A 17294-nucleotide genomic window follows, 5' to 3' on the forward strand; every position below is an offset into this window, starting at 1 on the left:
TATGGCTTGCTGGTCACGGCTATCCTCTACCATATGTAAAATTCAAAGTCAACACTAACCCATATTTAGAAAGCTCTGTGGAGCCAAGCCGTAGGTCGGATATTATATGTGGTGAATAATACACATGTCCAGCCTGCCACGGGTCACAGAGCTGACCAAGGCAAGGCTTTTCTCCACAACCTACCACATGCTGAAGTGGCCAAGAGAAAAGAAATTGTTGTGTGTGTGTGTGTGTGACATGGCATTTGTGGAAGCAAGTTAAGCAAGGGTGCTACATCACCAGGGCTGTACCATTTCCACTGTGCCGGTTGCACCTGCACTCCAGGCGTAGTTTATCAGAGACATCCACTGCTCGCTTCAGCAAATAACGGGCTCTTTTCCTGCACAGGGCATCGCTCTCCGTCAGCCCCTTTTGCACCACTTCCCAGAAACTGCTGCACTGCCTGGCGTCGAGTAGCTGAGCAGCCGCCTCCACCTGCGCGCTCGCGGGAAACAGCGCGTCTGAGAGGGCGCTCAAGACCAGCAGGGTCCGGCTCACCCGCTGCGGGGCACCCTTGGGAGGCGGCGGCGGCAGCACCATCAGCCCTTCCCACACGAGCCCCAGTGCGGCGCTATTCCGCCCCAGCGCCGGCAGCAGCCTCCCGGCCGCCAGCAAGGCTTTCTCCTCCTCGTCGTCCTCTCCATCTCCCCTCAGCAGCTTCAGGGCCGCCGCCACGGCTCGCCCGAGCAGCGCCGCCTCCTCCAGCCAAGGGGCCACGGCGGCCAGGACCTCGACTGCCGCTTCCACCTGCAACCGCCCGCTCCCCGCGCTGCCTTCCAGGGCCTCCAGCGACTCCCGCGCCAGCCGCTCCGCCAAAGGGGCTCCGCCAAGCGAGGCGCAGCAGCGCAGCGCCCCGCACGCGGCTCTGGCCAGGCGCAGCCGCTCCTCCGGGGACTCCCCCGGCGAGGAGGCGCCGCCGAGCAGCACCGGCAGGCAGCGGCCCAGCGCCGCCTCCCAGGCCACGCGCCGAGCCGCCGCGTCCCGCTCGCCGCTCCGCCCGCCCGCCGCCACCCGCTCAAGAAGGAAGCGCAGCGTCTCCGCTTGCTCGACGGACAGCGGCCCGCCTTCGGCGCCACCGCCGCACACGGCCCGCAGCAGCGCGCCCCAGTCCGGGCATTGCGAGAGCAGCGTGTCGGCTAGGACCGCGTCCATGGCGGGGAGCACGCGCGGCCTAGCAGGCCTGTCCGACGCCTTTCCTCGCGCTTTCTGCTCCCAGCAGCCCTTGCGTTTAAGGTGGCTGCGGGGAAAGCGAGGGCTAGCTTGATGATAGGCCTGCCTAGCAGTCGATGCTGCACCTTTCGCACGGGTTGCCTTTTCGGTACCCCTGACAGGCAGAAATTCAGCAGGCGAAACCACACAGCTTCCCCCTGCCCGCATTTGTCGTCTCGCCACCCCGTCACCGTGCCGGGTAATGAATGGGTTTCTAATGTCCTTGGAACCGCTTGCGACTAGGATTGGGTCAAAGTTTTGAACGTTAAGGCTGCGGAGTGTAAACTAAAGGACAGCTTGCCTGGGAAGGCTGCGTATATGTCATGTGGGTTTCGCAGACCAGTCTTCAAATCACTTATCTGGAGTATCCTTGCACATGCAAAAGAGCTGCACCAAAGTATAGGCTTTGTGCACTACAGCTAGTGACAGTTAAAAAAAAAAATGTTTTCATTGATTTTCAAAAATAGCACATAACAAATACTTCCCCTCTGTACCCCACTCTTCCCCAAACTACAGAGTCTTAGAGAAAAATGTTTTCCAAAGTTGTGATTGTAAGTCTGGTGGTTGCCAGCCAGTGACAGCTTTGAATTGATCAGTAGGCTGCACCTGCCAGAGCCATTGATCCTTTAATGCTGACACAAGACCAGTTGCTGGGGAATGACAGCAGCAGCAAGAGATGGCTTTTGCCCTCTTCGTGTTTGTGTGCTTCCTGGAGGCACAGAATCACAGAGTTGTAGAGTTGGAAGGGATCTTGAGGGTCATCTAGTCCAACCCTGCCTACAGCCATCCCTATCATATGGACCACCTTAGGAAAGAGGATGCTAAACTAGAAAAGCCTCTGCTCTGCTCAAGCAGAACGTTTACGTCAGAATTTGTGCTCCACAAAATTTACCTTGAAGTGACAGCAGGACCCAGTAATGTTCTAGGCCCTTTTCAAAAACTTGCACTGCATAACTAAGCAAAATCCTAGCATAAACAGACGCATGACTGTTGTCCATTCGTGTCCAAAACACAGAGCATGAGGCTCTTAATCTCAGGGTTGTGAGTTCAAGCCCCACGTTGGACAAAAGAAAGAAAGATTCCTGCATTGCTGGAGTTGGATTAGATGATCCTCGTGGTCCCATCATTACAATTCTCTGATTCTGTGCTGTAATTTTGAGGGTAGGGTTGCACTCGGTGTTCTGGCTAAATAAAAATGTTCACACAAGTGGGTGTAAGGGGATATCAGTGGGAAGAATTGTCCACAGCATCCTTGTGAGGTTCTTCCCACCCTTAGAGGAGCAGAGCAACTCATGAACTGGATCATACTAGTTCATTTGCACCCAAATATATGTCTGTATGTGCAACTAGTGAAAAGCTGTGCTGGATTATTCATGCTGGAGCAAGGTAATTGTTTTCACCTGCTGCACTGAAAGACACAAGCAACAGGGTACGTTGGCCTTGATACGGAATGTGTATTTTATTTTTGTTTTGTGTCTGAATCCCTGTGCATAAAGAAGGTGTGCACTCAGATTTTTGTAACATAGTAATTTACAGTAAAAGATAAGGTTTCACTTTCTCTGTGTCTCTCATGATAGCAACATTACTATAAATGCTGATATGGCAAACTGACATAGTGACTAGAATAAATCGCCCCAGAGAGAACCTTATTTATATGAAGTGGAGTGATTAAAATTGAATTAATACAGCACAAAAGGAACATGATACCAAATGGCATTTAGGGGCCAACACAAATATATTTTCTCATGAAGAGACATACACATAGGATTTGTTTATATGACCTTGTTAGATGAACCGTTCTTATCCTTCAACATGGAGAAGGCATTTTACCATAACAAGCTTTTAAATGAGCATGTGACTCTCATAGCAATCAGTAGCCTCTCAATGAGAAATTCAAGAGCGTGGCATCTGTCCCATTTTGTTCTCTGCTATTCTTTTTATCTTTGAAGTCTGTTCTTTGGAATTCGTTACAACCCCATGACTGCATTAGAAACAGCTTGCTGTGTTTCTCTCAGAACACCAGATGGTGCTATCGTCAAGACTTCCTACTATTTTGCACACACACACACACCCGTAAAAGAACAGGTGAATGGAAATAAAAGTTTAATAACCTTTCAGAAATTTATAATCCTTAAAATAAAAAAGAGATAATTTTGATCTGTATCAACCTTTTTAAAGAGCCTCATAAAACTGGTCCAGGACCAAGAATTTTGTGCCATGAACGTGTAGCAAAATGGAGACAAAATTTAGACAAAGGCTATTCAACATTGATTTAGTTTTTGAGGGGTGTTTTATTAAACATTTGAAGCAGGATTTGCCTAACTAGCCATGTCAGCAGAACATGAACATTCATGAACATTCAACAGAACCTGAATGCAAGGGCTTCCACTTGTGCAAGAGGGCTTTACCCCCTCGTCTCTCTTTAGACAATAGAATTGTCTCTGGTGTTGGTCAGGAGAGCCCCCAGAACAGTGCGAAGGGGGCAGAAGAGTGGGGGGAAGCTGCAATGCTTTCACAAATGGAACAACTGGGAGTGGAATTCTACCCTTAGGAACTTACTCTTTCAAAGGTGCTTTAGATCCCACATGTTCTCATTGGCTCATTGAACAAGGCACAAGCCTTGTTATACATTGGTACCTCAGGTTACAGACACTTCAGGTTACAGACTCCGCTAACTCAGAAATATTACCTCAGATTAAGAACTTTGCTTCAGGATGAGAACAGAAATCGTGTAGCGGCACGGCAGCAAGAGGCCCCATTAGCTAAAGTGGTGCTTCAGGTTAAGAACAGTTTCAGGTTAAGAACGGACCTCCAGAACGAATTAAGTACTTAACCCGAGGTACCACTGTACTGTGTGGAAAATAGCTAATACTGAAATGCCTTCTTTTATGGAAGTTACAAAGATAAAAACATACTTTTCAGACATCTGCTTATGAACAACCTGCGGACTGTAGCTTTTCTATACAAACCATCAAGTCCCATTTCTTTTTAGAAATGCTCTCCCTATGCATTTTCTGCATTTCACAAGCACACGCAACTCCCATCTTTTTTTAAAAAAGTTGCCTATTTTTAGAAAGGTATCAGATAAGCATGCTACTTCACATCTTGACTCAATAAAGCAAAACACAGTACAACTAGGGCCTAACCATCAGGGCCATCTGGGGGCAGGAGCAAGGGGTGGCATCCTTGATCTTTGTACTTTAATGCAGGGCACACCTAAGTGCTAGCCACCAGGAGGAGACAGCTTGGACAGCTAAGGCAGCAGTAGCAACAAACAAAAGTGTAAGCCATGGATGAGAGAGAGGAAGAAGTCATTGCCATTAAAGTGACCACAGAACAAAAACAAAAACAAGGGATGGGGATATGCTACCCACAAAGCAATGCTATATGCCAGTGGGTGTAGAAACAGCCCTAGAGTAAATTATATGTTGTTATTTTTCTGAAAGCCACCCTGAAAACCTTCGGATGGCAGGAATCAAAACAAATGGATGAATGAGTAAGGATTTTTGTGTCAATATCACATTAGTTTGGCTTGTGCTTCAAACAGCAAACTTCAAAGAGTTCCTAGCACTTCCTCTGATCCCTTTGAAAGTTTCTTTTTTCTAGGGTAAACATCCAAGTGTCTCATTTGTTTGGTTGGGGATGATGGCCTCCAAAAGAAAAGAACCCCCCACCTGCTAACAAATGCAAAAGCATTAGAAAACAGATCCTAATGCAGCACTTTCCCTTTAATAAGTGGCTAATCCTCCCAGTTGGCTCATATACGCAGCAGCCTGGGCCCAGCTGATCTTTGCCAATTGCTTTGAAAACTCCTGACTCACTCCAATATCACTTAGAGTCTCCTTAATTGAGCATCAGAGGCAGGCTCTTGATGGATGCTATAAAAAGGCTTTCTTTGAGCCTTCTCTCTTCCTTCTTGCATTTTAACTCAGAATAGGGGTGGGGAACCTTTTTCAGACTGAGCACTACTAGCAGTGGTGAGCTAAGGCAAAAATGGGGAGGGTTGGAGAGGAGGTGTGGTTTGAGAAGAGTCCCAAGCACCAGACAGAGAGGCCTGAGAGTGGTGATCACATTTGGTTCCAGGGCCTGTGGCGCCCCACCCTCAAAGGCACCAGGTTCAGAAAAAATCCAGGATCCAAGAGTGGCAGTTGTTTTTTTAAGGAATGCTCACTCCACTAGTAAATGCATTTACTGTCTATTTTTAAATTCTGTGTACAAGTTCTACTTTTTCTTGACCCACATATTTAAGAGCACGCTACCCCATTTACTAAGCTATTACTAAAATGCTAGTATTAACTGTAGACTGTTAAGTGCATTGGGGTAGCAAAGTCCCACAGAAAAACTTGCTGTTGACAGTGCTGCAGATAGCCTGGGTAGATAGCCCTCTTCATGGATGAGTTTCATCACTGTTAGAGGTATGGCCAAACAGTGCCCGCCATTTTGGAAGGATGTGTGGATCCAGAATTGGCCTACACAGTCACTTACGGACTCATTGTTAAAACCGTGTTTATGGAAGACAATCTTACTTGGCTAAGAGTGATCGCCAAAGAAGCCATTACATTCTCCTGCTGGGATGACCAAGTGCTGAGAAATATGGCCTCCAGCATCTTTTGTAAATGTGCAGAAAATTACATTTTGGCAAGTGTAGCTGGTCCTACAGAGGTAAAGCACTTGCAGCTACTGTTTGGCAGAGTGAGGTAGCTGTGAGACAGAGAACAAGGCATGCTTAAGGGGGTCACACACATGCCCTGCTATGCATCCCCTAAGCAATGGATTTTTTGTGTCATGTTTTCACTGTATCATTGTTTATTGGATGAAAGGAAGACTGACATCAATAACATTTTTCTGACTGGCACTTTAAACTAAATGGTTTTATGGCCCTTTGGCCAGCCATTCCCTTTGTTAGGTAGATTACTGGTTAATAGCCTTGAATGGTTGGCTGATGGTTCAGCAATGGGTGAGGAGAGGGTTTCCTGATAATGGGAGAGAACCAACAGAAGTTAGCTTGAGGGTTGTCCTGTTCTTTGAGGGGAAAGGGCAGGTATGTGTGAAAGAAAAAGAGAATGACCTTGAGTAGTTAGGAAACAGCAGCAATTCCACAGTTTGAAAGAGGATTGGCAAAAAAGTGGTCTGTTGGCCTTGTGGGTGCAGCACCTCTCTCTGGAGTTAATGTGGGGTAATATCTTGCAGGAGTACTTGCTGTTTGCTTCTACTTAAATATTTGTAAATAAAGCAAATATCACTATAGTGTTTGTCCTAGGGGCAAGCCCTAGGTGCAACAACCTGAAACCTGTAAAGTCCCGTATCTGTTCAGATCTTCTATGCTCTCCCACATTCTGTGTGAAGACTGTGACTAAATGTGGATTCCACAACTTCAGTATGTCAGGGTCCCTTCCCCACTGCTACAAAACCCTTGTTTTCTATAAGAACTAGTCTGAATCAGGTTTTGGAGAATTCGCTCACTTGCTTTTCTGTGAAATTTGTTGGGAAGGTTGAGGGCACAAAGAGAAGGGGATGACAGAGGACAAGATGGTTGGACAGTGTTCTCGAAGCTACGAACATGAGTTTGACCAAGCTGCGGGAGGCAGTGGAAGACAGGAGTGCCTGGCGTGCTCTGGTCCATGGGGTCACGAAGAGTCGGACATGACTAAACAACAACAAAAAATAGTTATTGCCTCACCATGAGTTTTGGATAAATCTCCATTGCTCTTTCAGCAGAAAGAAACCAAACTCAGGTAATGCATCTGCCCCAGAAATTTCTCACCACTTGGGGAAGTTGGGAGTGCAGGAGTTGACAATAGAAACAAATCTGAAATGTTAAGGATTGAATTTGAGGAATGCCTGTGGGCGTAACATAGTCTACTGAAAGCTGTTAACAACTGAGTGCTTTACAACACATGTTCTACATCCTTCTTACATTTGAATGCACCACAGATACTGAGATTTTGCTGTGAAAATTAACCATAGAGGGGGAGCAACTGAATAGCTGGTAGTGGAGCAATCTTGTAATGAAATAGCTCAATTCAGAGTAGAGGATATAGCAAGAACAGGTTGAAGGCTCTATGGTAAGAGCAGGACCAGAGGAGCTAGGCAGGAGAGCCTGGCTAAGCCTTTGCTAGTTAGCATGGGGTTTTGCATAGTTTATATAAGGAACTTTAGGCTGCAATCCCAAACCCATTTACCTGGGTGTAAGACCCATTGACTCCAATAGAGTTTAAAAGGCATCAGGATGGCATTGCTGATGCTTTAATTTTGGCCTAGGCTAAACCAACCAACCAAGAGTTAAGACAATATATTTTTTTAAAAACTAAACTCATTCTGTATTTGACTTGTTTCTATTAACAAACACTTTCATTTTATCCATAAATAAATCAAATAAAGGGAGATAATATCTATACAAAGAGGTATCTTTTCACATAGCAGGCACCTTTATAAAGCATATTTGAAAATTAAATGTAAATTAAATGCAAATCAGAGCTTTCCCACATGATCAAGGAGCAAAGCCTCCTCAGCTGCTTTATATCCTATACAATGGGGATGCAAGTCCCAGCAGCCTGGTAGCTCTCCCAAGTGCAATGATTTGGGGGAAAGGTCAGGAATGGATAGTCATCATGTTACATGTAAAGACATGCCGGATGATGCATATTCCAATGCTGGGAGCGCTCAGCCTTCGAATTCCACAGGAACTGGTATGACTCAAGGCTTCTCCATTTATTTATTTAGATAGTCTTGGCAAGTGCCCCAGCAGACATTTTCCACCCTCCCTTCCCGGCTCCTCCTCCTTAACGCTTGCAATTCAGTTTTCTTACAGGTTTGCCCACCACGAAGATCTGGATTGTGGGGCACAGCATTGTCCATTGGGTGGTGGATTATGCCTGGTCGCACAATGGGGGCCATAACCTTAAAATCCACCCCAACGTGGGGCATGCATTGGCCGGGCTTGATGCCCATGTTGAGTAAGGCCGCAGCGGCGCATGGCGCTCCAAGAGTCTTGATTTTGCACCTGGGAAAGAATGACCTAGTTGAACAAAACGGTATTGCCCTGACCCTTGCTGCAAGGCCAGATATAGAAAGCTTGCATGCCTTGTACCCAACAATGACCATCGGCTGGTCCAATCTCCTTCCCAGCCTGCACTGGAGAGGGGTTTCCAATCCCTCTCGCATCAATTATACGGTGGAAAAAATCAAGAGGGCCATGCACAATACCATGCAGCTAATTGGCGGATTCTCTATTCCACATCCCACCATCAGGGCAGATACTGCCAGCCTATTCAGGGTGGATAGAGTGCATCTGACCCCACTTGGTAATGCCCTCTGGCTGCACAACTTGCAATAAGTCCTCAGGGACTGTGCAGACAGCAGGGTTTGATGGCAGAGCATGGGTGATTGTTCCTCGGTTGTGGGACACTTGGCGGCGAGGCCCTTAGGGAGCCTTGGGTGGCGGTTTTAGGCCTTGGCAAGGTATCCTTTAGTCTATCATCAAGTTGGGGGGGATGCATTCATGCTCCCTTCCCATGTGGCGATGCTTGCAGGGCCTGTTAAAGGGCAAAACCAGGAGTCCCTGGCCATAGAGTGGCAGCATGTAGGTCAAACTCCCGGGCCGAGGTTAGTGGAAGGGCATGCTGTGTAAGTTTGTGCTTTACAGCCCCCTCCCACTGCACCTCATCAGCCTGCGTATCCTCAGCCAGACGGGCTGAGAGGGTTACCTGCCAAGGCCTATGCCAAGTTTCCCACTTCTGAGGCTCAATAAAGTTGTGGCCAATTTGAACCCATACTCTGGTCTCTTGTCTCATGCTTTGGGGGAAAGGGGTAGGCACCACAGACAGGGTTTAGCGCGTGTGCCTGCAATGATTTCGGATCCAGTTTAAGGACTCACTGTGGATTTGATGGGATTTCTGCAAAGTTTGCCTTAAGATTTGCTGTCACTGTCAGTTTGTGCTTGGTGTTGTTGGGCGTAGAAGGATACAGCCTCCTGATCATTTGGATGCAATGGAAGATTAAAATAAAGAAGCATTGCAATTAACCAGCATCATGCTGAATTTTGGCAGCGGTGCACCAATGTCAAGCACCAGAATCTGCTTTGAAAGCCAGCATCAGGCTCTGGAATGCAAACCCTGTATCACATTATCTGGGAATGTGTTGCTTTGTAGATGTAAGGTGGGTGAAGCTATCTTCCCCACGTATTGGGTAACCCAAGCAAGCCTTGCGTAGCTGAGATTGGGAAACATGTCTTTAGGGCAGTCTTTGGCCTCAACAGCTTTCCTGTGCAATTTACGCAACATGCTAACTGCAGTTTCCCCAAGAAGGAAGGGCAATTATTTTATTCCCCAGCTACTCCCACTTATGACCCAATAAGTGGGAAGGAGCCAAAGACACTTAAGTGAAATGAATTAGTATACGTATAGACTTTGAAGAAAAGTTGGAGCACTCTAGCAATTTGGACTGCTGTTGCAATTACAGCTACAATCCAGCAGGTGGCAGAAAAACCATAATCAAAGAGGTTTCCACTGAATGTAAAGAAGTTCAGTACAGTACTGATCTCGTTTCATTTTAAAGCGACTTTTGGATAGTGTGGAAGAAATCAAAACGTATTGTAGCAAGAACTGAACTGTTTGAGATATGGGGCAGTGCATAAAGACACCCAAGTTAAGAGGAGCCATCCAAAATATTTGTAAAAATGAAATATGTTTGATTAGATTTTTAGTTAAGTTTTAATACAAACATGATATCATGTTATTCAGTAAACATAATGGTTGTAGGGTGGATATGCAGCTGCCCACCTCCTTTTAGGGAGGCTAGGTGAAAAGGACTCCTACCCTTTAATAGATGTGAAATAACTTCAGTTTGACATGCTGTTTAGCTCAACTATTAAAGGTGCAAAAATTCCATAGTTTATTGAATCTGGCTACCATAACTCCCTTAAAGTTATGGGAGTACCAGCACATGCAAGGCAAGGGGGAAGGGATCTGTGTCACTGAAAAAAGAGTTGACGCAGACACTATCCAATAAATGCCATTTATGGTTACAAATCATTGCAGGAAAAAAGTTCTGTCTTTAACAGTGCAATCCTGCATGTCTACTGTCAGAAGAAAGGTCAGTTGAATAGACCTTACTCCCAGGTAAGTGGCTATAGGATTGCATACTTCCCTTATAAAGACAGATGCTGTGTGACAAATTATGAGCAACTGTGTGTTTGTTATTCTGGTCTTTATTGTTTGGAAAGGACCTCAGACTTCTATTTTAGCCAGTTCATAGGGGAAATAGTCTTCTAAATCTTAAAAGGTCTTGTGTCTGGAGTTGAAGAAAACTAAGCAAGCCAAGTTATTAGTCATATCAAATAATTTTAGTTGCTTCCAAAGACCAAATGTATTTTAAAGCTATAGGAGCTTTGGGGTAAAGGGTTTAAAAGGGAAAAGGCTTCCCATACCTTTAAGTTATGTAAAAGAGATTTCTAGACAGGGGTGATGGAAAGCTCTACCTGCTGAAATCCCCTCTTTCCCACTGGTAAAAGGTGCTGCAGCCCTATATTCACCAGGTCAGTCCAGGGGACTTCCAAGCATTCACTCCAATAGATGCTTGATGGAGAAAACAAATGCTTAAATATTTTCTGTGATGTTACCACCCTCAAGAGTTTACAAAGTTCTGCCTCTTGGCTGAATGGGCTAAAATGAATTAATCATGCTGCTGAAGAATGAGAGCTGTTGTACTGTGTGACACAGGTACTAAGGGCAACTGGCAAACCACCAGGGAAATTAAACAATTGCTTCAAAATATGAGGTCAGCAAGTGAAACAAGAAAAAATATAAATAATACAGCATGGTCAAGTAGAGCATTAATTGGGGTGTGGTTTGGCTATGCCTTGACTATTTACTTTCACCATACTTTCACCCCAGAGAAGCTTAGATACTGGAGTTTGTTAAGGGGGCTGGGAATTGTGGCTCCCCAGGATTATTTGGGGAAAGTGATATGCTTTAAAAGTGATATGCAGTAGATGAGAATGGGCTGCATTAGATGGCTTTAGAGTTTCTTCCAGACCCAAAGCCTGGAATGGTCTTTATGCAACCCTTGAAAATGGTAAAAAAAAATAGAAATTCTGTTAAAATATGTGGATGCTTGAGGCAGGGGCGAAACTAGGCTTTGTTTCCCCCGGGTCGAAGACCCAGTTTGGCACACCCACCCACCCACATTTGTGTAGACACACACACACAAGTTGGGAGACTCAGTGGCGCCCCTCTGGAGGCTTCACCTGGGGCAAAGCACCGGGCTAGCCCCGTCCCCCTCCGTAGCCACAACTCTGCTTGAGGATCAACTCCTAAAGTTGCCTGAGTGTAACACAGTTACATTGGCCCCTTTAAATCTCTGCAAAAAAGCCACAGCCCAAGCAAACAAAACTCTCTTCACACTGGATGCCTGAAGGCAAATGCCCCTTCCTTTTTATTATCTGATGCATCAGACACTCTGTCTGTGAAACCTGTTTACTGTGGGCCACCAGTGCCTGCGTCATCATATTTCTGTTCGTGTATTATGCTAGCTTTTAACAAGAGAGATGGTTCATTTGTATACGACTATCAAATGATCCAATCAGTTCATTTTCGTTTAATGTGCGGTTCAAATGGGCATTAGATTACCAAATTATGAAGGGAAGGGCTTGAGCCGTACCACTCGGTCAAGGGGGTCTGATTCAGAGGTGCCTTAGTTTCATCTGTTTGGTTTGTTGTTTTGTCAGAGTCTATTCCTGATACTGTAGCAGGTTGTAACCAGTCAGAAAGATGAAACAAGAGCTACTAATTACCAGGTTTTAAAGCCTAAGGGTTGGGAACAGAAGGCATTCCACATGGCCTTAATTTAGGGGACCAGATGCCATGATTTAGCTGATTCTAATTCAATCCTGCACCTCAGAGACAGGGCTCTTTATCCCCAACTGGCCTTGTCCATGCAAATGATGGGTGTTTCAATAGTCCTTATCATATTAGCAATATAGTGCTATGTTTTCCTCGCAATATGTACACCTGAAATCTAGCTTCGGTCATCAAAATCACCTGTTACATCAAACAGCACTTAACAAACTGGGTCAGCATTTCCCTAACTCTGATGAAACAAGCTGAAAAGTCTCTTATAATGCAAGTGTCATTTTTCTGAATTGCATGTTTTCTTTTTAATATGTTTTCTTTTGCGGTGAATTGAAAATGGCCACAGATCTTTACTTTCCACTGACATCATTTTTATTTTCTACAGCACGGGATGCAGGTGGCGCACGGGATGCAGGTGGCGCTGTGGGTTAAAGCCTCAGCGCCTAGGACTTGCCGATTGAAAGGTCGGCGGTTCGAATCCCTGCGGCGGGGTGCGCTCCCGCTGCTCGGTCCCAGCGCCTGCCAACCTAGCAGTTCGAAAGCACCTCCGGGTGCAAGTAGATAAATAGGGACCGCTTACCAGCGGGAAGGTAAACGGCGTTTCCGTGTGTGGCTCTGGCTCGCCAGAGCAGCGATGTCACGCTGGCCACGTGACCCGGAAGTGTCTCCGGACAGCGCTGGCCCCTGGCCTCTTGAGTGAGATGGGCGCACAACCCCAGAGTCTGTCAAGACTGGCCCGTACGGGCAGGGGTACCTTTACCTTTACCTTTACAGCACAGGTGCTTGGATCTAAAGAACCTAATGAAGAGAGAATGTTTTGCTTCTCCACTGCTTTAACTCTTTCCACTGTGGCTGGTCATTATAAGAACTTTGTAACTAAAGAACTAGTGTCTGAGGTTGTATGACAGGGTTAAAAAAAACCCATGAACCCTTCCCACTCCCTTCTCAGCAGAACCTAAGCCAACAGTTCTAACAGACTCATGTACAGAAAGTCAACAGCCTGTGAAGCAAATCCCTGTGTCAAGAACCTTTCTCTGCAAACTGCCTCTAGGGTATCAGTGTTCAAATCTAGGTATTGTTCAGAAAAGATGTCATGGCAGATTGTAACCACCATGATGTGACAAAAGGAACTAGACATAGAGAGAGGGACAGAGAGTCTTTCTCAACACCTGAATAATTCCATTCAACTCTCTCAAACAGTGCTGGTCACTTTGTGCTTGCCTGTCCGTTGAATAACACAACTGGGGTAGTATTCTCTCACCTCAACTGGGGTATTATTCTCCCACCACTTTCCTAACCTGCTGCAACCCCTTGTTGTAGAGGGGATAGATGAGGGGAGACGACGACCAATCACTTTCAAAAGTAGTGCACTGTACCTCCAAGCTCACCAGCCGCCATGTTTCTTGGGTGGGTGGAGAAACAACCAGTGAGCATCTTAATAGAATGGGGGGTGGGAGGACAGTGCTTTTTTTCTTAAAAAAATGTTTAGGGGTCCTCTCATTTTCCTACTCATATTGAAATTCTACCCCACTATGAGGCCAAACTTAGATTCACAAAATGTTTGGGGGTATGCGTACCCCTGCGTTCCCCCCGAAAAAAGCACTGGGTGGAGGAAAAGGCATGTAAATTAGACTAACACAAGGATGTTCATGCTGGTGCAAAATCTATTTACTTGCCTTATTCTTTGTTAGTTTTTTCTCAGAGGGAATTGTGATTTTATTCTAAAGTTGGCGTGCTCTGCAAGGAATGACATATTAATAGGGGTGGCTATTTTATATGAAGAGAGAGAATATATTCAAAGTGCCCTTTGGGGAAGCTACATTTAAAGCAATGTCAAACCATCCTTAACACTTCAGCAAATTATTTATGGAAGCTAGAGGTCACTGCTGTCACAATTTTAAAAACCAGAGAGCTTTCTTTTTCGAGGCGTCTTATTTAGCACCCATTTCTGAAGCAGAGTCAGAGAGCACCGTTTAAGTAATAAGAAAAACCGAATGGACATTCTTTCATTCTCTAAAACATAGAGTAGAAATGGGGGGAAAGCGAGCAAGCGAGAGAGAGAGAGAGAGCTGTTTTGTCAAGACGCCTTGCGTTTCTCCTTAATGTACCCAGCGAGCCAATCTTTAAACAGAGGATTTGCTTTCCTCCAGCATAAATATAAACCTTAAAAGACCATAATGATTTTCAACGTTTATATTCTTTTAACTGGACTTGTGTTCTGTGGAACACACTGCAAAATCTGTCACCTAACTGTTTTGGGTGAAGGAAAAGAGCTATTCAGCATTAAAGATTTAGGAATGTCTGTTGACATATTAAGGAAACAACCTCGGGGGACAGCTGACAAGGCTCCAAGAAGCATTACCAAGGGAACAGTGACGCAAATGCATTCCATTTTTACAGGCTGGCATGCTGCCAGATTCTCTCGCCTGATGTCTGATGTAATGCTAAGCCCTATCTGGGTTAGTGCTTAGCTATCAACCACAGCAGCTCTCTGCTGCAATCAATATTCTGTAGGGCTCTTTTTCACAAGAAAAGCAAGAAGCAAAGCAGGTTTCTTTAAAAAACGGAATGCCTCCAAACACATAAGATCATGAAAAACATGATAAGAAAGTCTGTAACGATCAAAGTGAAACATTTTTGGTGCTTTTGCATATGTGGCCATGGGTTCATAAATCTCTGCATAGAAAGATGTGGACGCTAGTTTACAACCTCCCCGCCCTGCAAAAAATGAAAATGAAAAATGAATGGAAGCCATTTCATTGACTTCAGCCGACTCTCAACCAGGAAGAATAGAGTGCTTGTGCTAGAAAGCACAGAAAGAGGAGAAAACAAGCAGTGTGAATCTGGAAAAAAATAATATTTGTTTTGTACTTAAAGCGTGGGAAAGGAGGGTTCTAATGTAATCGTTTTCCTGTTCTAACTCCATACCTCAAAGTGATAAACGTTAATTATGCTTTGTAAAAGCCAAGACATACTAGAATGCCTGTGGAGCTGGGTGATTAAAATTTGGACTGAAAGGAAAAGGATATAATGAGAATTATTTCACTCGGCGGCTGTTGCCCCATGGAGTGTCCAGTGCTGCCTACTCCTGGTTTTGTCAAAATCTTCTTCAGTTGGGATGTTATCTTGCATATGGAGGAAAGTGTGTATTGTGAACACTCAAATCTCTCTGTATTTAATTTTTTTGGTGTAAATCAGAGGTGAGAAGATAAAGGAGAGTACTTCAACTAACAATATGGTAGCTTTTCTCTATAACTATTTTGGAAATGTAGCAAAGCATCTCCTTGAGGTCACAGAGGGCAGGGGGGATTGCAATAGCTAAGAGTTTTAATTTAGAGGTGGTTTGTTTTGTACAAATGTTTGCGGTCCCATGATGAAAGAATAGTTAATACACAATCTTGTTGGGTTACCAGCTTGTCCACCTTAAATCAAACTGCAAGCTACAATAGCTGCAATTTGCCCTTTTGGTCAAGTTGATAGTGTTAATGCTCGCTTACTAATTAACTGACCAGACTCTGTTCTACATTCCATTGGTTGGCCTCAAATTAGCATCTGGGAATCACTGGCTTATTGGGAATGATAGAAATAAGTCACTAGGCATCTCCCTTTTCTCTGAATTACCTATGCTGTGTTCTCATTATGCTTTGTTTCTATGCAAGCAGAGGATGGCAGAACGCAAAGCTATAGTTTGCTATGTTTGAAATTTTGCAGAAATAGGAGTGTGATGCTTCAATATTAAACGTTGTCCAGCTGTTTATAACCCTGAAAGCATCTTCAGCCCTCTGACAGGCATTGGAGGTACTGTAAGAATAATGGAAGTCTGCAAAATAAAAAATTATCTCAGTACCAAACCTCAAACAGAAACAGAATATTAACTGAGCAGGCTGGCAGTCTTTCCCTAACATAGAAGTGCAAATAAACCACCCAGAACTAAAAACTAATTTATGCTTTTTATAGAAACAAATATTAGGGCAAGCACATAAGAATATATGTTTCATTGTAGACTGTGCTTATCTAACACCATGCAATTTTAAATTCCTTGGATGCAGTAAGAAATCTAGGGCACACGAAGATTAGAGTTTATTCAATATTGCGCTCTCAGCTTTATCCTTTCTGTAGAGCCTCAGTGTGTTTCCACTCAGGTTATATCCTGGTCAATGGAATAGCAACTGACCTTCTTGATCCTTGAGACACCTTGGAAGCATTTTGTCCAAACTGAAAATCCCAATGTCAATTAAACATAACCTGGAGTACCACTGACCAGGTAAGTACCCTGGGGGAACCATATTACATGTCCACATTTGTTCATTCCCAGAGAAATTACATCTGCACCCTTAAAGAGAAGGCCTGTATGAATACTTTCACAGCTAACACAGGAACTGCAATGGCCAGGAAGTAGCTGGATTTCCCACATTACCTGACTGTGCATCACCACAGTTTTACTAAACCAAGTTTTGACAGGTAGCAAATTAAGAAACGAGATTCAAATTCCATTAGAGATGACAGGTAACCACAAACCACATGCTGAGTAGCCCAAGTTACTCAGTGACCCTGCAGAAGCTTATTCCATTCATTTGCAATACGCACAGAACTCTTGATTACAGTCATTGTGCTAAACTGTGCTTCCATTACACCTATTTAATGTGGTCCATGAAAAAGGGTTTCTTCAACTGAAACCTGGATCTGCTCATCTAATGGTGCAAAAATTATTTCATTCAGTTGCTTCTCTCTTTGCCATCACCTGTGTTGCAGCTGGGCTTCTCCCAGTTTTTCTCCATTCAGATAAATGAAGCAACTGAGTTCTGTGAAATGTGTGTGTGTGTGTGTGTGTGTGTGTATAAACACACACACACACACACACACCAATCATTGCAAATAAATGAAGTGGTTTTCAAAGATAGGAATAAAAACTGCATTAAAACAATTTCAACAATAGTATACGCAAGGGGTGGAGAACCTCTGACCCACAAATTAAATTTGGCCTGCCCATTTGGCCCATGAGGATGTTTTCCAAGACCTACACCCACCTGCCCCACACCTGATACATGTGAGATCATGTGTGGGGCAAGTGGAGATGTGCCTGGTCTTGCTCACCTGTCAGAGTGCCTGTTTATTGCAGGGGGAGGGATAAAGATCTGGTCCCCTGAGCCAAAAAGGTTCCCCACCCCTGCTATGGGAAGCCCAAGCAAACAAAT

At 44.8% G+C, this 17294-nt stretch overlaps 1 protein-coding gene and 1 long non-coding RNA gene across 2 annotated transcripts in view; one reads left to right on the forward strand and one right to left on the reverse strand.

Annotated features, from left to right (window-relative positions):
• TARBP1 (tRNA guanosine 2 -O-methyltransferase TARBP1) overlaps positions 1–2348 on the reverse strand; it is a 31471-nt gene extending 29123 nt beyond the window's left edge. The window contains exon 1 of the mRNA XM_083732051.1: positions 292–2348. Coding sequence (XP_083588177.1) covers positions 292–1417 — 1126 coding nt within the window. The 5' untranslated portion in view covers positions 1418–2348. The remainder of the gene's footprint in view (positions 1–291) is intronic.
• Positions 1833–2802, forward strand: LOC310841680. The gene is made up of 2 exons (XR_014562685.1): positions 1833–1964; positions 2346–2802. It is a non-coding gene; the product is annotated as an uncharacterized lncRNA (long non-coding RNA).
• The last annotated feature ends 14492 nt before the right edge of the window (positions 2803–17294 follow it).

The sequence above is a fragment of the Podarcis gaigeae genome (assembly GCF_964106915.1).
Source record: "Podarcis gaigeae genome assembly, chromosome: 3".
Classification (NCBI taxonomy): domain Eukaryota; kingdom Metazoa; phylum Chordata; class Lepidosauria; order Squamata; family Lacertidae; genus Podarcis; species Podarcis gaigeae.